This window comes from Oratosquilla oratoria, chromosome 6, assembly GCF_046742065.1.
Source record: "Oratosquilla oratoria isolate Oo_2021 chromosome 6, ASM4674206v1, whole genome shotgun sequence".
Taxonomy (NCBI): domain Eukaryota; kingdom Metazoa; phylum Arthropoda; class Malacostraca; order Stomatopoda; family Squillidae; genus Oratosquilla; species Oratosquilla oratoria.
In genome coordinates, this window is record NC_134782.1 from 38353923 (window position 1) to 38378188 (window position 24266).

Below are 24266 nucleotides of genomic sequence, written 5' to 3' on the forward strand. Positions count from 1 at the left end.
ATTATTTTTGTTTATTATTTGTCATTACCTAATAACTTTTATTCATTCATCTACTTTTTTCCCTCGTCAGACCTAGTTATGGGCCAAAAGGTTTCCTGTCGACATGCTCTTCTTTTGTAATCCTTTGACCTTGGGTAAATTTGAAAGGTCAAATTCAAGGTGGCATAACTTATTAGGCGTTAACCCGAAAACTATTGCAGAGATATTTACCATTGGCATCATAGAAAGAACCCGAATATGAGTTTTCACTTGCCATGAATAATAAAGACCTTGGCCTTGTACAACCTTGAAAGATCAGACTCAAGGTCACACATTCTCTGAGGGTAACAACCTGAAAGTAATTGCAGACGTTTACTTATATCAACCTATAGGGAGCTGTATATGGTACTACATGAACTTTTCGCTTGGTACAGCAATTCAGTATAATTCATCTGCACTAAAACTACTGCCTCGGGTCTGTTGTTGTTGTCGTTCATTAGACTGTCTGGACAAAAAGACCTGTCTCCCTGTGAAACACTACAGCTGGAACAGAATTTTCCCAGAAATTCCTCGTGTACAGCTGCACAGAAAACTATCGTTAGTAAATCACGCTAATCATTTTGACACAAAACAACGAAACAATTTGAGACAAGTTGAAGTCTCTATCGGAAATAAGATTATCATGTCATAGTGAATCCATATGAACTCCGGAACTATTATTCGATTCATATTCATTCAGAAGGAATTCGAACAATTCGAACCCCAGAAATACCAACCCTTCGGTATCATAAGGTTATGTTCATTCGCGAATGTTTCGACACCCCTACTAACGATAGTTTTCTGTGTAGCTGTACATGGTGTTGTAGACGTTCGTGATTGTGTACAATGGAGTCTTCTTGACTCTTCTACATTGTGTTGTATAGTATGGGGTGAAGTGTTGCATCCTAGATAGTTGTCTGCTATGCGGTCAGCCAACCTCTTCTGGTAACTTAGAGGGATGGATATCAGGGACTTGGCATGCAGCAATGTATTGTCTTGCACAAACTGAAAACTTTTGGTTTATTATGCATAGTGACACTCGAACGCGCGCGGATGCATGTGTATACATTCTCGGTAGTGGGAAGCCAGATTGGATGCATAGTTGAGCGTGATTCGTATAAACTACTGTGTGTGTTGATATCTTTTCTGTTGTCCATATTCTGTGCACGGATCCGTTTCTCGCAACATTTGGCTTTTTATCTGCGTAAGGTATGTTTTGCTCGGTGTGACTACTTACCACAGCCAAGCCGGTGACGCTCACAATACCTGGCATTCTATTTGGGTAAACGCGTTGGTAGGTTCGGTTAAATTGATCAGCCTCGTACTCTGCTGCTCCAAGCAAAACAGCCCCATTCAAAAGCAAAGAATTAGTGTTCTAGACAATTGTTTGACGATCATCGATGAACGATAATAGTTGAGTGATAATTGTATCGAGCAAAAAGTACCTTGACCCTACATGCTTGTGCCGCCCCCCGGCAAAGTTCTAAGTGACGCCCCCCCCCCTCCTTCCCTCATCACTACTTCCCATCTCCACCATCCCCTACAGCCTGTTTTAACTTGGCTTGCGAAATGATCAAACGGATTTAAAAAAAAATATATTTAATGTCCCTATTGCAGAAAGGACAAGGGAAAAATATTTCATATTCTGTTGATTCTAACGCAAAATTCGTATATTACGGTAAAATATTCAGGGTTCCTCTGACTTTTTTATTATAGTTATTTTGTCAGCCTTGTGGGCGGCATGTCCAAACTGGAATTGCCGACCCCCCACTAAATGTGGCGCCCCAGGACAAATTCCTTCCCCCCCACGGAAGGACCCTGACCTTGACCCTGAGCAGTTTTTTTTTTTTTTTTTTTTTTTTTGTATGGTGCGGTTTTTCGTTTCATGCTAGATTAGGGCTTTATGCATAGATTTTTATTGCAACACCAGATAAGTAAATACAAAAACAGTGTTTACAGTATATCCCAATATTTACAAAATATATACATGCACTTACAAAATATTAAGAAATGTTTACGTAAACAATATTTGGAGTATATCACAATATTTACAAGACAGTACGTAGGTTAAAAAATGCTTCACAACCTTACACAAATAGATGTATTCAGTATACAGGATACCACAATTTTAGGAATGGAGGAGTAGCACTCTCCAGTACAAAATGTTTACCGTATGAAATTCAAAATCACAACGATATGATTCTAACACTTTCATGGGAGAAATCAACTTTCTCTTCCGGTTTCCAGTCGCCCCAAACAACTCGAGCCGTGTGACTAGATCGCTTGACTTTCCCTCCTCCCTTGGTATCTATAACAAAGATAATTACTTGGACAATGACTGATAATGTTGTACTGATCACTAGTTCCTCTGTCGTGTGTGAATTAATCATAGATGTGAATTGACGCTTATCAGACGAAAACTTTTCACGCCAAAGGTATGTACTGTAGCTGCGTTCGAAATTTGATGCTGTTGAAGTTACTGCAATATCAGCTCAGTTTTCAACGGAATCTCAACGAAAGGAACTATAATTATCACTGAATCACGGGATCTGTGATGGTTTGAAGATTTTGATAAAGAAAGACGAGATAGACGCATGGGGCAAGGCGATGTGGCAGCTCTGCCAGATCCGCCTCACTCGCTCTCCCCCCAACGGACACAACGGGTTTGTGCCTTTGTGGGTAATCAGCCGGCAGCCACTCTCAGCCGCGGTGGTGGCATGAGGACACTGTAACCCACGTCAGACTGCTGGAGAGCAAAGTTCGCCTCGTAACAAGGAAGAGTAGACGTAAAAATAAACAACCAAGGCCGTTCAACAACAGGAAAAAGCCTAGCAGTAACGAGTGACAACGTAATAAAGTAAGTGATTTCCTGGATTTATAACACACAGGATAAAAATTGGAAAGTAGGAGACGGGACTGAAAGACCTTTGCTCCTTTCTTGTAACTAGGTACATACTACCCATAGTTCGGCTTGTATATGAGCTTTAAGCCCTCATCTGAGAGGGTTATAGCCGTCGATCACGAGTCCAACACGTAATCCAAGACCATCGTGAATCATCACGTATACACACACACAATATCAGTATCGCTGCGCTGCGAACCGGTACTCCAACTCGTGTTAGGGGGTTGTGTGTGTGTAAGGTCACAGTAGTACCCATAGATCGGCTTGTATATGAGCTCTAAGCTCTCATCTGAGAGGGTAATAGCTGTCGATCACGAGTTCAACACGTGATCCAAGACCATGGCGAATCACATAGTTTGACCGCCTAACTCAGCGGTCTGAGTTCGTTTCCCCGGCCAGAGCTGAAAAACATCACTGTGCAGGAACCAGGTACCCCGCTCTATTGGGCAAGGAGTTGGTGTAAGATAAGACTATAAGAATCAAGGAGACTGAGAGAGACCATAAGGCCTACACTAGGCAGTTCCATGTCCCTTACCACCCATCCCTATCCGTAAAGTTATCTCATCTCTTTAAACAACGATAGTTTCAGCGCACACTACTTGGTTACTACATCTATTCCATTTGTTAAACACTGTTGGTATACTACTATAATACTAGTTCTTGCCTATTTCCTTCTTAAACCATCACAGCATTGCCCGTAGGTCGGGCCATATATGAACTGTTCCACGGAAAGGTAATTACTGTCGATCTCGAATCCAGCACGTGAGTCAAGACTGACAGCTAATCTTTCTCGCGCGCGCTTGGTAACATTTTAGAAGGATAGAGACATCGTTTTTTTTTTTTTTTCAAACGTGAAAAATGAGCAGAATGCTGAAATATGATTGGTCGGGATATAGGGAATGATTTGAGAAAGATTGGGGTGATGCTGAAGATGGGGAAGTCGACAGGATTGGATGGAAGTTATGTGTATGCGTACAGTATTTATGTAATATGCTATACCCACTGAGACCTTTGTCACGACTTGTTTTTTAATTGTTTATTTATTTATGTACTTATTTACGTATGTATTTATTTATTATTTTCAGAGATCATGTCCACGATACATATAGAGCAGGTGGTAGGTCCACTGAATTTGGGCGAAGGACCACATTGGGTGGAGGAGGACCAAGCTCTCGTCTTCGTCGACGCTTTCAAAGGTGACATCCACCGGTACTTCCCGTCCACCCAACGACACCAGGTGTTGCACGTAGGTAAGTTGCTACAATTGGCGCATTTTGGACTGACTGTTACCTATCCGTGATATTCCACTACTCGTGTAGGGGTTAATCTGTTTTGGGAATCAGGAGGCTGAAGTAGTTTTACTGGAATGCGTATCAACTTTCAAAGCGTGATGCAGGTATGAAAATCTGCACAGCGTTTTCACGTATGACAAAATGAAAGGGACAGAAATGGTAAGTCATTTGTTTTGATTGAGCAATATGGCACTATTACAAGTCATCATACATATATATTCTTTGTTTCAACGCAATTATGTTTGTAACATAATGAACATTTTCGTTTCAATAAGATTGATGTATATACTAAGATCATCCGAAATAGTCAACTATATTTACACGCAGTTCATTCTATGTGCAACGTAGGTCGCACGCATGACAGTGATGTTATGAAACGGAGAAATTTGATTCGGTTAAACGAAACAAACGTGATAAGATAGATATATAGTGATAATAGCGGACCAGTCTAAAACCATCGTAACCAATACCAACAGTGACTGATATATATATATATATATATATATATATATATATATATATATATATATATATATATATATATACACACACACACACACGGCTCGGTGGCGGATTGGTAAAGCACTGCCCTCACAAGTCAGAGAACCGGGGTTCGATTCCCCAGTCGGGCGGAGATAAGTTGGGTTTGTCTCCTTTCACGTGTAGCCCCTGTTCACCTAGCAGCGAGTAGGTACGGGATGTTAGTCAAGGACTTGTGACCTTGCATTCCCGGTGTGTGATGTGTGAGTGGTCTCAGACCTACCCAGAGATCAGCTAATAATGAGCTCTGAGCTCGCTGCCGTAGGATGGTGTCTGGCTGTCTCGACAAGAGGCTGCAGCAGATCCGTGGTGAATATACACACACAAATTTTTCCAATAGAAAACACTGCATTACTCAGCCATGTTCGGATGCGCACATCGGGTAATTAAAACCGATCATAGATTACTTTGTAAATCGTAAGATTTTAAGCTTTCACTATTATATAACTGGTAATGAAACAATCTACAGGGCTGTATTTTTTCTTTGTATTTTTAATATCATTAGTATTTATAACCACACACACCCAATATAAACCAAGATAGCCCAACCTAGAGTAACCTAACGTTGCTTAACCTTGTCTATCCAAATCCGATTCAGCCAATAATCATCCAGATAATTTCCCTGTGCGGTGTACCGTCGTACTCGCAGAAATCATAAGGAAGTATAAGCGTGTAAATAAGCAGTTCAGGACACACATACATGCCACGAAATTGTTTCTAACAGCTGCAGTATTCAGTAATCGGGAAGATAAACACTCTTGATAAAGGTGATATATCTTTCAAGATAAAAATGCAGTGCGGTTAGGTTCTTGCATACATGATACAGTGTGTGGTTTTATAGAATCTAAGATGATCAATTTGAATTAACTCGGAATGAAAATAGGTCCGTGAACCCTCGTGGGTGAAGAAATATAATCATTGTAATTATAATATTATAGTAATTATGGTAAATTGTAATTATAATGGCATTTTAATAATTATGGTAAATTGTAGTAAAATATAATTTATAGATAATCATAATAAAAACAATGGCGTCGTAGAATATCAGCAGTTTGAAAAATCGCACAACAATTCTTATTGGTGGATTCAAGTAATGATGTAGGTAAGTGGATTACTTCCTGTAAATAGAATTATTTGTAGAAGAGGACATTTACTTTCGAAAGTATCCATACCTACATGAAAAGAACACTTGATAAACGCAGCGTGAAAGTTACTGCTACATGATATAGCAATAGAAAAATATTTTTTTGGAAACTATAATACATCAACGTAATATGTATTTTTTGGTGAAAAGTGATAACAAAAAGTTGCTAAAACCTATTTACTAATGAACGAAGTCGCGACGGGTGAATAATACATGTTTGTTTTGATAGATGCCGAGGTCGAAGAAATGAAAAAATGATAAATTCGTCTATTCTAACATAATATAACCTAACCTAACATACGTAACCTAAGTTATATTTAGTAATGCGGTACCTGTAATTCTAAAGATCATCCGGGTCGTCGTCTCCGTCACGGATGCTGACGGCCTGATAGTACTCGATCGGATTGCGATGGATAGAGTTGTTGCATAGCTTGAAAGAAGTCCTATTGTCTTTGTAACAGCGCTTATTAACGCCACTTGGAGTCGGAGAACACCCGGTGCACAGCGTGAAAGCCATCGTCTAACTGACATTGGACTGAACAGACGACATGGCGTCTCGATGATATGCTCACAGCTTCGTTCGGTAGTAGATTTGCTTTTAGCATTTTTTTTTTATTGATTTCCGCCAAGAAAAACGTATATTACGTTGATGTAGTATTATTTCCAAAATTAATAATTAATTTTCTAATGCCATATCGCGTAGGTGAGCACTTCTAAAAATAACGATAAATGTAATACTTAGGCTGTGAGTCAAATGCGTGGGTAACATCTGAAGTTAGAATCAGTCTAATTTGTCTGGATGGATGGAATTGCTTCGTTTAGATTTGACTCAAACGCATAGATTCACGCCTCTCCGTCCACGTCCTCATCTCCATTTTCTTTTAGTTTACTTTCTTTTGCATTTAGGGGAATTAATGAAGTTCTTGATGCCAATTAACTTTATCCTTTTCCTACTTTCTTTAGATGACGTTGGAACTGGGACCAGTACGACAGTCATCGTGCCTATCGAAGGACTCGCTGATCATTACGTCATCACCATTGGCAGGTAAGAACTGAAGATTTATATGATACCTGATCAATCGTTTTATCTTATTTGTAAAGATAGCACTTCCCTCGTTTTCTCGCACCATCAGAAATAATATTGATACTACTACAACTACTACTACTTTTTTGTAATATTTTAATACGACCTCTATCCTCGTGGAAATGTATGGTGAAAGCATTCAGGATCTGTCTCCCACACAGTTCATTGGCCCCTCGCTCACCAATGACTGTGGTCGACTACGCTTTTATATTTTTTGTAGTTTCACTTTAATGAAGCCTAATACAGAAGTTCATTTATCCTACTATCATTTATCCTACTACTACTACTACTACTACTTTTTCCAACTACTACTACTATTACTAATTAGCAGAAATAACGATGATGATAATGATAATAATAATGACAAATATTCTAAAGTGCATTTCTCTTAGTAATTCCACTAACTTGATATATGGACTATAAACTCGGTATGGAGTGTTAGCTACAATTTCTTATGTAGAGAAAAGATATTGCCATAGTATCAGTTTTCATTCTAATAGACGAATGGTTGAACACAGTAGGTATGGTAATTCAAACCATAATCGTTTACATGCAGTAACAGAATAGATATTCTGTTGGCGACAATTGGCTCTTTTCTTCTTCTTCTTTTTCTTCTTCTTCCTTCCTTCCTTCCTTGGGGACATGATCACTCTGAACATGTGGAGTCATGAGGTGCCGACAGAGAATTTAAGGTGGTTAGAAGAAATGATGGAGAGTACATAGACGCCAAAAGTGATCAATATTCTTTTTTTAATGGAGATTTGTCTCTGCTCATAAAGGAATAGTACGTGACTTTGGTCTATTGGGTTGTCTTTAAAACCCTCAAAATATTGTCTGTATAAAACTTGTATAGTCATTGCCACTCATATGGTGAGTTTCAGCCTTCTTTCAACTTTCATCTACATTTCTCTTGTTTTTCGTCACTTTCCCCCTTCTTCACTTTCACTTATTATTGACTTTGTTTCACATATTTTAGTTGGTAGGCCCTGTTGCCTCCAATCATTCCTTTTTGTTAGTTCCTTATAATATTTTCCTTCTGATATAATCTTCAGATAAAGGGGAATAAAAAGTTTTGGTCAATTTTCTTTCCCTCCGTTAATTCTTATACAACATGCTTCTCTGAGGTACACTCTAGGAATCCCCTGAGAACATGTATGTTAGGTCGTAGGTGAGCTTTGCAGTGATGTAGTTATTTCTTTTGTCCGATGATCTTTAACTTTATTTTTAAGATCCTCTCCTAAGGGCATGATCTTACAATTGTGAACCAATTGAATTTTCTCCTCCACCCTTTCCCCAATCAGATTCATTGTTACAAGTCTATATATAATATTGTTTACTTAAGCAGTCTCGAATCTCTGCATATCTCAGCCACTGTTTATAAACACACAGTGGAGAGCAAACTTATGCAACTCACTCAGCTTTGGCTGTGTTTGTAAATAACTAACCCATAAAAATATAACACTCATCTTCTACTCCTTTCTGCCAGCTTATCTACCTGCCTCTTACAGGGAGTAACAAAATGAGGACCCTTCGTAAACCAGCTCTTGTGTTTCCAGATCCATTGGTGTGATAGCATGGAAGCCCAGTGACCCTGACCAACACACTGTGAAGCCCAAAGTTCTCCTACATTTTGATGCCCACTGTCCAACAAACTTTTTCAACGATGGCAAATGTGACTCGAAAGGACGCCTGTGGGCCGGTGAGTTGTAGTGAACAAGGAGGTAATGTCACTGGGGAGGGCCATTTGGGTTGTTGAGTGCCATGAAGGAGGTAAGAACATAAGAGAAGGACAAATGGAGAGAGAGGTGAAGCATGAGGATCAAACAGCTTCATTTCATGTGTCAAGAAACTAATTTCACATGGAAAGAGGACGAGTTTTGAGTCAGGGATTTTTATAAGCCTAGTCGAGTAAGAAAAAATCACACACACACATGCACACCTCACCAAAGAAAGTTACGTCAGTGTGGGATATGCTTCCTCTTTCTTGACAAGTGAATGAGAAAACAGTTGAGTGCAAAAACTATACAAGAATTTAAGATTAAACTAGATGCTGAAAGATACAAAAGCAGGTCACTATGAACATAGCTCTCTTCCCATAAAATACAACTAGGTAAATACACAAGCTAGAAGTAGCTGGGGATAGGGTTGTAATGCTATCAGAACTTGCCAGAAAGCCTCAAGACCCTCCTATTAATTGTTAAACTAACTATATAATTTGTCATCACTTTCAGGATATGATTATTTGTTGATTTCTTATATGTGGGATTTGATTGGGTCCCACCATGAAATACCCAATGTACTGACAGCTTTGATATCTTAAAAATGTAGAATTGCATTGCTAACTGGAAAATTATATATTGGTGTAGTGTGGCGTACTCTTCATAATGTTATTTACGAGGTCATGGCTATATCTCCATTTATCAATCTTTGTTTATACTTCTCTTCCTGAGCTATTTTTCCAGCCAATTTATTACACTAATTAATGTATCTGTGTGTGTTTGTGTGTGTGTATGCATAAGTGATTCAGGTATTTACATTTCCATGGTAAGGTAATTACAATGATTTATTCTCTTTGTTTTTCAGGTACTCGTGGATGCGAACTTGAACCTGACGTCATTGATCTTCACAAGGGCACTCTGTACCGAATTGACCATGACTTGAAGACAACGGCCTGTACAAACAAGGTACTTGCATGGGTAGAGGAGTGCTGATATGTAATGCTAGAGAAACACTAGCTTTAAACCTAATTTAATGTCTCTCTCCTTATCTCCTTTAGCTCTCTATCTCAAATGGGCTGATTTGGTCAAAAGACCTCACACTCCTATACTACATCGACTCGTGCGTTGGTTCTGTTGATGTCTTTGATTATACTCATGAAACAGGAGAGATAAGTGAGTATAGAATTATATTCAAATGATCACAATATTATCCTAAATATGATGGCTACATATATGTTTACATTTTCCTTTATTAGATTCTCCTACCTTACTTAATGCAGGACTAATTAATTCTCTATATGAACTAGAAATGAAATAGCAATTAATCCTTCCAGGGCTCTTAACACCCTGAATTGATGACATTCAATCTTTGCTGACAAATCTTTCAGATGGTTACATGTATTCTTGAACAAAAGAAAGACAACTGTCATTGAACCTTAAGAGATGCAATGATTTAAACTATCATTGTCTGGTATTAAATTCTTTATTATTGATTTTTAAGAGAATTTACAGAAAAACCAATAATTACAGAGAATTAATTGAAAATTAGAGATTGTCCAGTGATGAAAAAGTCAATAAATTTTCCATGATCTCAGGCTAAAGGACATCATTCATTATTCCTTGCTAGTGCATACCAATAACTCAGAATGGTTATTGGTACAGTGACTTCATTTTTTTCCATCTCCAGAAAATCGCCGTGTTCTCCTCGACTATAAGACCCAGGGTTGGGGCAAAGATGTTCCTGATGGTATGACAATTGACACCGATGGGAACCTATGGGTTGCCAATTTCTTTGGACAAAAGGTAAAGATTTTAACAACAAGATGATCAAATACATGAGATAGAGACTTTGACTACACCTTTATTCTTGCAGCCATAATTCTGGTTGCAAATTTGTGCTTGCATTACAATATATTGATGAGTGTGGCAGCTAATCTTGGAATGTGTTGCTTTGGTATAAGTGGTTTTATCATAAACATGTAAGTAATTGGCTAGAAGTGTAACCATTAGTTTCATTACGAGGGCAGTTTTGCACCCCAAGATGCAGCACTACAGTAGCTCTAAGGTCCATCAACCCCCCCACTTCCTCCCCACACACACATGCACACACCCAGCGAGCTTCTTGTACTACACAGACAGATCTGTGAACCCCTTCACGGGAAGGTGTGCGGCTTTTACAACCATGGAAGGGGTGACCACATTATGGAGAGTGAGTGACAGAAGCTCTACTCTTCAGATGGAGCTTGCTACCATCTCCAAGGTCCTGAACCACACTCTGCTGGGCAGGGGGAAGTTGTGATCCACACAGACTCAAGGGGTGCTAATGTCATTCAGTCTGCAAAGACAACAGATGACATCTACTTAACATCAATCCAGTATTCACTGCACTTTTTGGACCAGAATGAAAGTTCTGCAACATTTTACTGGATCCTCAGTCACATCAGGATTCCAGGAAACACTATTGTGGATGCTGCTGCTGAGGCAGTGACGAGGTTCAGCAACATCACACTGTCCCTGGCACCCATGGTCACACAGATCAAGGGGGTCACCATCAAGAAGGCCAGATTAATGGCCAGGGCCAACAACAGCAGCAAACTTCATACTTCGGAATGAGCGCTGTGGTACTATCTCATCACTAGGTATGAGGCAGTCCACCTGTTTCCAGAGAGACAGGCGGAATTTACCATCCACAGGATCCACCTAGGATATCAATGTGGGTGGCAAGTGCTATGTATAGGAAGAGACTCTCACAAATGCTGTAAATTTTTTTGAGCCGAGATGCAACAACCCCTACACCACTACCTGCCAGAGTGTAGAGCCATGGCCATTCTTTGCCTAGAACTCAACCCACCACTCACCATGGCAGGGGTGGTGCGGCACCTCACCATCTCCCCTTCTGAGGCAACCCTCAGCTTCCTGGGGGGCACCCCCTCCTACTGGTGCCGCCTGTGGTTGAGGGGTGCCCCTGCCCTCCCCTGAGATCAGGGCACCGCCACTGATAGTGGTGGTGCCATGCAAACAACAACCGTGTATATAAACTGTTCTGGACTGTCTGCAAGGTTGAGGTCCAAACAAGTACTAGTCTTATATGATGACTTCCTCCAACAGGTGATCTGCGTCGACCCGAAGGAAGGCCGGGTAGTGCGCACAGTGCCCATGCCTTGCAAGAACATCACATCTGTTTGTTGGGGAGGACCTAACTACGATGTCCTCTACGTCACATCAGCACAAGAGGGACTTACTGCTGAGGAACTGAAAGCGCAACCTCAGGCAGGAGCTACCTTCGCCATCACAGGCCTTGGAGTTAAGGGTAAACCATCCCCAAAATTTAAAGCAGATTTGAACATCCTCAAAGCAAAGATGACAGAAGATGGGAAATGAGGTTGCAGTTTATCAGCCTTAGATTCTTTAGACTGTAAGAAATGTTATGCTGATATTTGGTATGCTATCATTTCTGATATGATTGAGATGCAAAATATTTATTCATGAAGCACCTGGATGAGCTGTCAGTCAATAGTTTTATGTGTTTGTTAATTGTGTTGCCAGTCGTAATAAATTTTTGATCAGTATCATATAATTTTTGAATCAACAATGACCTGTGTCCCTATGATTGAAATTGGTGGTAAAGAACATGCAGCTGTATTTAATGCAGAGACCAGTATAATTAATATTTTTTCCCTTTGGGATGATTCCTGGATGATGTGATATGATAGTTAAGAGGTTGTCTGAAGTGGCTGAGTGTGAGAAACAAGTGCTATGTGTTGTATATATATATAGGATCTATTCTCTTAATGTGTGCTAGATGTGAAACTTAACATGTTGAGAAGCCCATGGATTTGCAAGTGCAAGAACAGAAAACCATTGCTACTATGGGCTTCTGGGAATTTCAAATGTAACGCATCAACTTTTTAAATGGGGTGGTCATTACAGACGCTAAATTGAGTGACTGCTCTTTAAGAAATATGACCATTTGGTAAGTGGCGACTGAACAAATGTCTTTTCATTTTGAATAGATTAATTATTTTCTTTCTGGAGGCTAGATGTGTTTGGAGTCGTTTATCATATTTAAATCAAATTGGAGTTATTACTGAATGAGGTGGTTATTACCTTCCTGTTTCTACAGTTCCTGAAATTGGATAGCCTTTGTTCAGTGTTTATGAATGTTTCCTTTTTCATCATGTATCCAATGACATTAAGTGTGTGCATGACAGAAATATCATTGTGACTTAAAGTATTTTGCATTTCAATTTGTGTAAACATCAGTGAGCACTGGATTTGAGATTCAGTCTTGCATATACCCGCCCAAATTTTGTCAAGATGCTGTGATTTTAATCCCATCCATCCACCAGTAAGGGCATGGGGGATCTTTTTGCTATATATTGACTATATTAAGGAAATTCTTTGATCCCAATTCATTTTGTGATTCTCAGAATTACATGATTGAAATGGAAAGAATGAATGAAGAAAGACTAGTAAAAGAGGTATGGAAGGCAGATGTGGAGGGAGTGAACATGAGGGGGTGACCTAGGATGAGATGGATGGATGGGGTAAAAGAGGCTTTGGGGAAGAGGGGAATGTCTGTTGAGGAAGGATGGGAGAGGACAGAAGACAGGGGTGAATGGAGAATGGTTGTATATGGATGATGATGTGATGCATGAGGTGGAATGGGTGGGGGATGGGGGGTGAGGTAGTATGTGTGAGAAAAATTTGACGCAGCCCAAAGGGATTTCTCCCCGTCTTCTTCTTTTCTGCATGGGGGGACAGAGAGGGGGGTCACTGATTTAATGAAGCGGCCTTGCTGTGGATGTGCTGTATCTTGTGACACTGCTCCTGACCCAGGGCAGTGGATAAGATGCAGGGATAACCCGTCATCCAGGAGGCACCAAGATAAGAGGGAGGGTGGAGGGGAGTGGAGTGTATTAGGGATGGAATGGGTGGGAAGTAGTTTTTATGCTTTTGTTTTTTGGCTACCTCCCTTGTAAGGGAGAAAAAGCCTTTGGTATATGTACAGTATGTATGCACATGATTGAAGAAGCTGGAAGTGGCAGTCAGTTACCTTAGGTGAACTGTGCAATGTAGTACCTCTTTTAAACAACTTTATCTTGTCAATTGGCTGTGTCTTGCGACACTGCTTCTGACCCAGGGCAGTGGACAGGATGCAGGGATGACCCGTCATCCAGGAGGTACCAAGATAAGAGGGAGGGAGGAGGGTAGAGGGGAGTGGAATATATAGGAAATGGAATGGGTGGGAGTGGTTTCTATGCCTTTTTCTTTTTGGCTACCCCCTGTGTAGGGGTGAAAAGCCTTTGGTATATGTATCTTGTCCATCGATATTTATCTACAAATGTTCAAGACAGTCGTTCTTGTTTATTGTAGTCTTACTACACAGCCTTACCTCAGTGGGGCAATCATCCGAGAAACCCTCTTTTTTTTTTTTTTTTTTTTTTTAACGAACATATATGACCCATATGGATTTCAGATTACTGATAATGTACTTTAGATGTTAAAAGGGCTACCTCCCATGGAAGGGGGAAAAAAGCCTTTGGTATATGTATGGTATGTATGTATAGATGTTAAAAGATCTTGGTGAAAACCAGCAGGAACTGAAGGAAGAGTGGGTGTCTTGGAGACCACAAAAAGTCAGTGACTAAAAAAAAGAAAACTATGGAATTGTAGACAAGGATTTTAATATGAACATTCAGAAACAGATGTAGGTTGTATCTTTTTATATAATATATAATAGTTGTTTTACAATTAAAAGTACATTTGCTATATAAACTGTATATTGTGACAGTATACAGAGGTGCGGTGAAGGCATACTTAAAAAAAAGTTACCTGATATAATTTTCAAGAAATACAGTTTGATTTTCATAAACATTTCCATATTTCATCTTATGTAATTGTGAAAAAATGCGAATTTCACTCTCACGTTCAGTCATCCAAACCATATATTCTACCAACAGAATAATTGAGCATTTTGTTTTTTGCAAGTTCAATTATATTTTTTGAAAACACTACAAATAAATTCTGTAATGTTTTCATGACAAAATATATTTTCGACTTCAAGGATATGACAATAATTTTCTTAAGAAAAAAAAAAGTGACTTAAAAATGCTAAGTGCGCATATTGGGTTGCAGCTTGAGTCATTGTTCTGATAAGCCGTCCCGAAAATAAATCAAATGCACGTGAAATAACCCATTCTTTATTTTTCTAGAAAACTCATCTCCCCACATCTTAGCTAGATAAATTCTGTGTAATATTCCATTGGATATATTTATACTCCTCAAGGCTTGTGTTCACACCAGCACTAGTCATCTGAAATAAGAATTATGATTACTGAAGTGCCAGAAATGGATGTTTGTTGAAAAGAAAAACATATCCATGTTGGTTCAGTTGCAGTGTAAAAAAAGATTGATGATGCTATGTTGGTTTATACATTTAACTCAAGTAGTGTTAGGATTAAAATGGAAAAATGTATATCTAACGTTATGTGGTGATTTTCCCACAATAATATCTCAAATGAAACCAGTTGGTTTTTTGTTAATATCACATTTCACATATTTTATAAATGTAGCGCAAGTATCTGGTATACACCTCTCAAGCTCATCTTAGTCACTTGTTGAATACTCAGTTATATGAACTGAACCTTTTCAAAACCAAAATAGAATATCAAAGGTTAAAGATTACTGATAAGAAAAAATGTGATTGTTACAGTCGATCATGTTATGTATATGTGATTCACAGTAGCTCGTTCTCGGCCAATCGACGCGTATAACGCTAGCTCGGTTGGGACGAGCAAGCTTGAGTACCCAAAAGGAGCGATCGGTGAGGTACGACTCGGAGCACAATGACGTCAGTCAATCAGCGCGCAGGACGCGATTTGGCCAGGCCACTTTGTGCCCATCTCACGGATACACAGTATAATGGCGACGGAAGCCGCTGGAGTCGCTGAGCGCGCCTCAGAGCTCAAATAAGAGCAAACACACCTTCGGGAAGTCAGCCGCTATCACAACCCAGGCGAGAAAAGGAGGAGTAGCATCAGAAAGGTTGGCAGGAGAATGGGTGACGCTGACGTGGAGAGCCCTGCAGAGGCAGAATTCAGCTCCTCTTTGGTCAGTATCTCAGCTACGATTCGCGCCGGAGCACCGCTGCCACCGCCGATCCGTACCGGCAGGATTGTCAACAGGAATCCCGTTGGCGGCAACTGAAATAAGTTGGGTTACTGAACTGCACAGTATGATATCCCAGCGCATATTTGTGTTAGAGCAAATGTATGTGTAATGCTATAAAGACGTGGGAGTGGACTTGTGGAGAGGCAAATAAGCGCTGATTCTCTTAGGTTTACATCAGCCTTTTTACTGGCACCATAAAAATATATTTCGTTTACGCTGAGTGATAAAGAGACAATATAAATTCTGTCAAAACTTCCTGGATAACTATGCAGTAAACGACAATTTTAGTGAGGATTATTTCCACATCAAAGCATGGCCAAAAGAGGCGTCCAAGAGTTTACATACCAAGTGGGTATTAGCCACATTCTCAATCCCGTACACGTTGCTTTGGGAGAGACGTCTGTGAGCGGGGAAACGGACCGACTGCCCGATGTCAAGTGACATGGTGTCGATCCCTACACCCACTATCCCTCGCCCCTTCTTATTGACACGACCGTAGCTCTCTAGCCATCCGGCAGCTTCTTCGCTTAGACCTGAGAAGACGAAAAATACTTTAGTTACTGGTCCTGGTGCATCTCAAAATATATAGTGCATTGAAAGTGTTTGAAGTCATTATTAAGCGACGGCGAATGGACTGGGGATTATGGACAGACTCGATCTTAGTATATATGGCCATGCCAAGTGATATAAAAAAAAAGGAAATTATATATATATATATATATATATATATATATATATATATATATATATATATATATATATATATATATATATTGGCGGTTGAACGGTTGAAATTTAAACAGCAGAGATGCAAGGGACCGAAGAAGGAGACTCGCAAATGGCACCAACCCCTGACCATATGGAAATGAGAAAAGCGCTCAAGAAAGATTAAAACTAAAATTAAAGGTGTGTTATCTGCCTCAGACTAAAGACGAAGGAACTTGCCAGGAAAGTTGAGTTTGTTGTGTTTGTCAATGCCGGAGTACCTCCGCGGGGTAGTTACTTTGAGTCCCCATCCAGTACGAATGAGGACGACTGCCCCCTCAGGAATTGGTCCGTGTTCGGTATCCCAACGCTCCAGATCCTTCACTTTAATCTCGTAGTTGGAAGTGGAGCCAATGACGTCAGACACATCGATGACAACACCTGGGGATGAGGAACAAAGAGAAGAGAGACAATATGCGTAGCGAGGCAGACCGTTCATGACTGGGAAAGGGCCAGCCAGCTGGTGCTCCTTTGAACGCGGTTCCTCGAAACATCTAAAAGATATTATTCCCATACTTGTATGCTCTTTCCATTTATTTCTCCCTCCCCCACCTCTCTCTCTCTTTCTGTCTGTCTGTCTCTCTCTCCCTCCCCATCTCTCTCCTTCTCCCACCTCTCTCTCCCTCCCTCCCCACCTCTCTCTTTCTCTCCCTCTCTCTCAATGAGTTACAATGACAGGGGACTCTGTTCTTAACGAGGTCGAATAAAGATATGATTAAACAAATTGATAAATGAATGAATTACAAATAAGCAAATAATTAAACGAATTAATAAATAAGTAAATAAATATATAATTAAATGAATAGATATGTAAACATAAATAGATTAATGAATAAATAGGTGAATAAATGAAAAATATATAAAATCAACATTATGGGTACTAAGTGAAGTCCTTGGGGACCAGAGTCACGCAGCATTTTTTATGATTGGAGACTCCTCTTTATATATAATGTATAAAAAAGTTGTTATAATTTCCAGCTTCCACTACCCATTTGTTCTACCCTCCTCAAATATTTCATTTGCCATATTGGTCCTAAAGCATAGAAGCATTGATTATCGCAAAAAAATATATATGTGCGTGTATACGGCGTGGGTTTCGAAGACGCTCTGGGCGTGCCTCTACTGGCGTTCCGTGGGGCGTGGCCTTCAGCTCCCCGGCGCGCAGTGGAACCTGCCCGCTGAGAATGGCGAACATAAAGATCACAAAAACGTTTTTGGGAGAGAAACGCTAAACAAGGCGGGATTGAGCTCAGGAGAACGGATTACACTCACCATAGTACGTACACCAAAAGCTCACACCCTTTTCGAGCTAAGGAGTATTTTTTTTTTTTCTGAATAAGTGCGAGAACACTACAAATATCGGGGAAATCATGAAATCGTCCAATCAAGAAGGGGTCAGCAAAAACTAGATTACTCGCGCAGAAAATTATAAAAACAAAAGTTTACAATTAGAAGCTATCAGCTGATGAGAGGTCTTTGTCAGAGTTAGGGCTAAATCAAGGACTACTTATATAGTATAATAGTAGTCCTTGGCCTAAATATATTCGATGTTTGACAACACTATTTTAATTACAATATAAAAAGAATATCAACCTATCACTAAACACAATGGTGCTCGTGAGCAACAGGTTGAGAAAAGCTGAGATACTTACCAGGTACGCGAAAAAGTCTGTTAAGAGGTATGCGTTCGAGTGGCCAGCCGTCCTTGTTCGTGTGAATGGGCGCGTCCACATGCGTTCCAGAATGCTCAGAGGCGCAGAAGTCGTTGAGCTCCACCCTGCCGAATCAGAATTCAGATATTAGGAAATTATGACTAACCTTTGATGTGATCAGGGGATTGAATCTGCTCAATGTAAACACATACACATACACGTACTTAGCACACACACACACACATACATACCACATTGCCAGATTATTTGGAGCTTTGCGATTCAGGAGGCCTTATCGTGGTCTTCAGACACCGAAAAATCAGTTTTAACCCTCTGGCACTGTAAGGTTCTCTTCGCTTCATTCTAGTTGCTGTCATATTATATCATTGCCATGAGATCGTACCTCCCCACCCCCTTTGTAACTAAGGGATCGTGAAGTCCTGCCATATGTAGATATGTGTGACCTTTTGCATTTTATTAAAAAGAAACACCAAATGAAGCCGGAGTCTTTGTTAGCTGTCACAAGCTGTGATAAACGAAATGTCGTCCATCTTCACATGGTGTTCGTTTTGATAGACTTCTCGGTTACTGTACATTACATACTCTTGCGTTTTATCTGGCAAAGTGCTGGTGACCCTTGCATATCACTGACAGCGACGATCTGAGTAAGTGCAAGAGATTACCGCGTCACACACTACTTTTGCAAGGCGGGGTAACAAACATCCATCGACTACATTGCCAAACAGGTGATGTGAAAAAAATCTCCCGACATTTATGCAGCAAGTTCTTTCTCTTCTCTTACCAATGACCAAATTTGTTCATGCCCTTCTTCATGACGACGTGCTCAAAGGGTCTGAGTTTAGGAGAACTGGGCGAGTCCACGTTGAAGGTGTATGAGAGTTCCATAAGCCGAGAGGCTGTGCACGTGTCCAGCCATGCTACGAGAGAAAGCGTCACCACCGCTGCAAACCATCGACATGACGTCATTCTGCCTGCGGATATAAGAACATACGAATGGAGATTTCAAGATACCATAAGACCTACACTAGGCAGTTCCATGTCTTACCACCTATCCTCCCTATCCTTAAAGTTATCTAATCATTTACCAGGATTTTATATTTGAAATATCGATATAAACACTCACGATTAAAACCTTCATACGCATCAACAAAATTATTGTCCATCAGTATCGCCTTCGTAAAAACTGTCAGTCTCACATGCAATTAATTATAGACAGATGTGTGGCAATGCCAGTGAATTAAAGGCTAATGTGTGTGTGTGTGTGTGTGTGTGTGTGTCAATACGGAAAGTGCCAAAGTGGGAGTCTTATAGGCTTGGGTCAGTTCCCTATATGAAGGAGCACATACCAAAGTGGTGATTCGACAGTCAGAATAGTCGCATGGGTGGATTCTCACCAATAGCAGCAATGGGTGTGTACAGCAGATGCCAGTGGAAAAATATATATATATATATATATATATATATATATGTATATATATATATATATATATATATATATATATAACACATAAGAAATTATAAAAAATAATATTTACCTTGGTCCGTTATCATATTTTTCTTTCTAAGGTTGGTATATGAAATAAAGAGTTTTGTAAGAATATCGGACCCAGGGAGCTTAAGACATTCAGCCACTTCTCTAATGGTCTGACGCCTGTGTTATGTTCTTCAGCTTTTCAGTACTGAAGTGTACTATCAAGCGTCACTCCCCCACCAAAATAAATAAAGATAAATAAGTAAATATATAAATAAATAAAAATAAATAAATAGAATCAGCAACTTGGTACTATAGGAGTTAGGTCTTGTCAATAGACCATAACGTTAATTCTCCTCACCATTTCCTTTTTGTTATGTCCTTCACCTGCCTCCTCCTTCTTCAGTTTATCCTTACCCCAGCATACCTTTCTTTCTCCATCTGAGTTAGTTACAGAGGTGGTTGCCAATGTGTATAGGGGGGGGGGGACACCGTACATGGACGGGGGGGGGAATTCAATTTTCAAAGTGGGCAATTTGAGAATGATTTATTAACAGTAATTCTTTTCTTGCGAGTCTGTGTGAGTATGAGTGTGTGTGAGAGAGTAAACACGTAGGGTACATATACAGTGTGCATACGTAGAGATATTTTATGCTAAACACACCACAGGGAAAGGGGGGAAAATCCGAGCGCTTTCGTGATATTTTCTCATCTTCAAGAATTACGAAAGCGCGCGATGCCATTTTCCTTTCCCTGTAGCGTTTAGCATAATTTGTGTTTTCATGTGTGATTTGTGAAACTTGTGCGCGTAGAGATATTTGCGTGTGCGTATGTGTACATGTGTATTTACATATGTATAGATATGTATATTTTTGAATAATAAGAATTATATGTCACAAAGGGGAGATCAGTAAATTAGAAATGGTTTGGTGTCCAAAAAGATGTGTTTGAGTGACAGAGAGCCTCTTGATCCGTAACTAGGTCGCGTACAGAAAAACAAATAAAAAACAAAACGAAAATAAACAAACACCAAAACAGTTCTTTACCCATCCCCTCTAAAAAATAAAATAAACTAATGAAAAAAATAAATGTGATAAAATAAAATATGTACAATAATAAATAAATGAAAACGAGATGGAATTAGATTGATTTAATCAATTCATTACGCTCAAGGAACGTCAGACCTAGTACAAAAGTGCAGCTATGTACAGAGTACTAGTGACACAGATAGAATTAGATAATGTAATGAAATAAAGTAAAGTAAAATAAATCAAAGATAAGATATATAAATGAATAAACAAATGGAAAATTCATAAATAGATGAATAGGTTAATGAATAAACAAATCGACAGATAAAGAAATAAACGAGCGAATCAATAAATAAACAATTGACACACATCACAGCATTTTGATTAGATGTATATCTACATTCACTCCCCTAAGCAAATGCTTACTCCATTTACTGACATAACCCATGTGCGTTCTTCCAATCCCATCTTTTTTCGTACTGTCCGTCCCTCCTTCCCTCCCTTCCTCTCTCCCTTCCTCCCTTCCTCCCTCCATATCGTTTTTCCTCTCTATATCCACTCCTTCCCAGTTTCCTCCCTCCACGTACCAATAACCTTGATCGTCAGTGGGAAGACCACGGCTTGTCTGCTTCACACGACCGATATGCACAGAGATAAGGACCATGTTGGTTAAGTGGGAGGAGTGATCTGGAGGACGATGACAGGAGGAAGACGATAGCAGAAATGAGAGGAACTGGAGCAGAGAAAAGTGGGTGAAGGGGAAATAAACAAAATAGAATACGATGAGAATGTGGAAGAGGAATAGGAGTTAGAATAGGAGTATAAGGAAGAAGGGGAGGGGAGGTGGAAGAAAGGGGAAGAAAAGGAGGAAGAGGAGTAGAATGAGGAGAAGGCGGAGGAGGGGGAGAGAGAAGTAAGAGAAAGGAGGGGAGGAGGTGGAGGAGGGGAGGAGGAGAATAGGTGTGAAGGAAAGGGGAGCATAATAAACAAGAGTAAAAATAAAAGAAGAAGAAGAAGTGCAGCATGGGAGGAATGAGATATGAAGAAGGGGAGAGGTGAAAATGAACTGTGGAGGAGGAAGAGGAAGAGAAAAGGAACGGGAGAGGAAAAAAGATGAGGTGAGGAAACAGAGAAAAGACACTAAGGAAGAGGAGGAGGAAAGGAAATGGAAGCAAGAGGGAAGAGGAAGAAGAAGCTGAAGAAGAAGAAGAAGAAAAACAAGAAGTTGGTGACAAGGTTAGGTATGCTCGGAGCCAGATCAGCAACTAAAAGTCGTCGTCTACTCGAAACAACAAGAATGACTCCTCTAGCGGACGTGAGATCAAGCCATGAGTATGTGAGCGGGTTTGCTTGTGTTAGGTGTCTATGCGTGTCTCGAAGAACATTAATTCTCTCTCTCTCTCTCTGTTCCTCTCTCTCTCTCTCTCTCTCTCTCTCTTCTCTCTTCTCTCTCTGTTCCTCTCTCTCTTCTCTCTCTGTTCCCCCCCTCTCCCTCTCACTCTCTCTCTCTTCTCTCTCTCTATCTATCTCTCTTTGTTTTTGTGTGTTTGTGTATGAGTGTACGTGTGTGTATGCATGTGTGCGCGCGTGTTTGTGTCTGTGCTTTTATCTGGTTATAGCACACAGAAAAGGAGCTAAATTCATGTGTTCTTGTTTCTTATTCTCCAAGTGTCATACCTAGTGGTAAAAACGCGTTCAGAGATTCAGCATAGGCTATATCATCATCTTGGCCACTGGTTCCCAACGTGGGACGTACGCCCCACAGGGGGGCAATTTGATTTTTTAGGGGGGCAATTTGATTTTTTAGGGGGGCAATTTGATTTTTAGGTGTTTTGGTAATCAAACTCTATGTTCTTGTGATCTTTTAGCCGTAATATTTAAATGAATAAAAATGTAGCAATCACATATTTATTTCATTTATCATTCTGTCTTCGATTTTCAAATTACCCCCGATTGCACTGCCAATTTGTTGCTCAGAACTTTGATTGTCTTTTGTTTATTTAATTTTTCTTTTCCATGGATGTCATGTTGCTTTGAAGTTTGTTTATGCCTATGATTTAACAAACTTTAACTTTAAATTTTAAGTAGAAAATGAAAGTTTTGAAATTAAATCAAAGTACTGGTGTTTTAAGCTTCTTCCCCTGAAACGGAGTTCATTTTTTAAATAAGAATTATATATCACCACATTGGGGGGGGGGCATCAGGATTCTAGAAGTGATTAGGTGGGGCATGGCCAAAAAAATGTTAGGAAACACTGATCTAGGCTATTCCAAAAAATTATTCACACCCGCGCGTGTGTATGTGTGAATAGTATCATTGTGTGTACATGTATGCACATACGCAAGTAATTTCATTTGTAAATGTGTGTTCTGGTGCACATATGTATCAATGTGCTTGTTCATTTTGAGGCATGTGGCTGTCCATACGTGTGGACGAGTATGTCGAACAATGTACATTACATTCATCACCAAATGATCTGTTGCCTTTCCTAAATTCAATTATACAAATATGGCTTTATTCCTAGGCGTTTGACATATTATTCATTCTTAACAGTGTTTCATAATGAGAGGCAACAAATGTGAATAGATGCATGTATATACAGAACACTCAACTGTGAAAAAACAACTAATTCCACTACTATATTTAGAAAATATATAATAAAGGTGCTTGCACGTGAACGTATAGAAATTGTATAGTGTACCTTAGCTTATCAATGTACGTTTGATAAAAAATTAAATTAGCAGATCTCAATTCAGCAGAGGAACAGGTTCGGCCCACCAGCAAATATTCCTGTCATATAAACAAGTCACTCATTTAAACGTAAGCCTCAAAGCCAAAACCTGTAGTGTCCTTGGGACAAAGTGTGGCTCCCGCCCTCCAATTGGCGACGAGCGCCAATATTTGATATGCTAATGTTACGTCGTCTCGCTCAGTGCCAGCGCGGCTCCTGAGCGTCATTCGTGGCACCAAATGTCTTGGTTGGGTTCCATCTGTGACGATAGGGGCGGGGCGTCACGAATGAGATCACGATGCCCATCAGTACCTCATGGAAACAGTTTAGCAAATTTATAAGGAACCCTCTTTGTAAATGTGACGTTTATACGTTAAGTGGAGAATAGGACATTATTTTTCACACGGGTCCAAAGTTATTTGTATTGCTAATTTGTCGGCAAAAGGGAAATGAAGGATCTAACAGGATCCTCTCCTACAGCAGCCAAAAAAACATTTCTTTGCATTTTAGGAAAATTTTCTGAATATAACCTTTCCTTTGCTATAGGTGAAGGTACAAAAAATAAAGTAAATAAAGTACTAAATATACTGGTTAAACTTAATGAACGTTAGAAAATGTTTGAAATGACTAAATGACCAAGTTTCATAGTCGCGTTTTTTATACTTTTAATACTAAAGGAATGAATGAATGAGGAACTGCCAGAAAAGAGAGCACAGAAAGCAGAATA

The 24266-nt window shown here is 39.7% G+C and overlaps 2 protein-coding genes across 12 annotated transcripts in view; one reads left to right on the top strand and one right to left on the bottom strand.

The window, feature by feature from the left end:
* The first annotated feature begins 2362 nt into the window (after positions 1 to 2362).
* On the top strand, positions 2363 to 12113 carry LOC143026414 (regucalcin-like). 2 transcript variants are annotated; one of them, XM_076186733.1, is made up of 8 exons: positions 2363 to 2453; positions 4006 to 4170; positions 6860 to 6941; positions 8537 to 8679; positions 9564 to 9664; positions 9757 to 9871; positions 10386 to 10501; positions 11807 to 12113. In XM_076186733.1, the coding sequence occupies exons 2-8, from the start codon at positions 4011 to 4013 to the stop codon at positions 12077 to 12079; spliced, it is 990 nt and encodes a 329-aa protein (XP_076042848.1). In that variant the 5' UTR covers positions 2363 to 2453; positions 4006 to 4010; the 3' UTR covers positions 12080 to 12113. The 2 variants fall into 2 exon arrangements, with proteins under 2 accessions (XP_076042848.1, XP_076042847.1); XM_076186732.1 differs by lacking the exon at positions 2363 to 2453 and adding an exon at positions 2649 to 2875.
* Positions 12114 to 14365: 2252 nt separating this feature from the next.
* The window catches only part of LOC143026415 (isatin hydrolase-like), a 20561-nt gene continuing 10660 nt past the window's right edge, over positions 14366 to 24266 (bottom strand). For 5 of the 10 annotated variants that reach the window (XM_076186737.1, XM_076186742.1, XM_076186739.1 and 2 more), the window contains 5 exons: positions 19091 to 19280; positions 18289 to 18413; positions 16817 to 17017; positions 16217 to 16404; positions 14366 to 15903 (listed from right to left, as the gene is read on the bottom strand). In XM_076186737.1, the coding sequence (XP_076042852.1) occupies positions 15706 to 15903; positions 16217 to 16404; positions 16817 to 17017; positions 18289 to 18413; positions 19091 to 19280 (902 nt within the window). In that variant the 3' untranslated portion in view covers positions 14366 to 15705. Of the gene's footprint in view, positions 15904 to 16216; positions 16405 to 16816; positions 17018 to 18288; positions 18414 to 19090; positions 19281 to 19655; positions 19674 to 21402; positions 21703 to 24266 lie in introns of those variants that run through there. The other 5 variants (XM_076186744.1, XM_076186741.1, XM_076186735.1 and 2 more) reach the window with 4 other exon arrangements.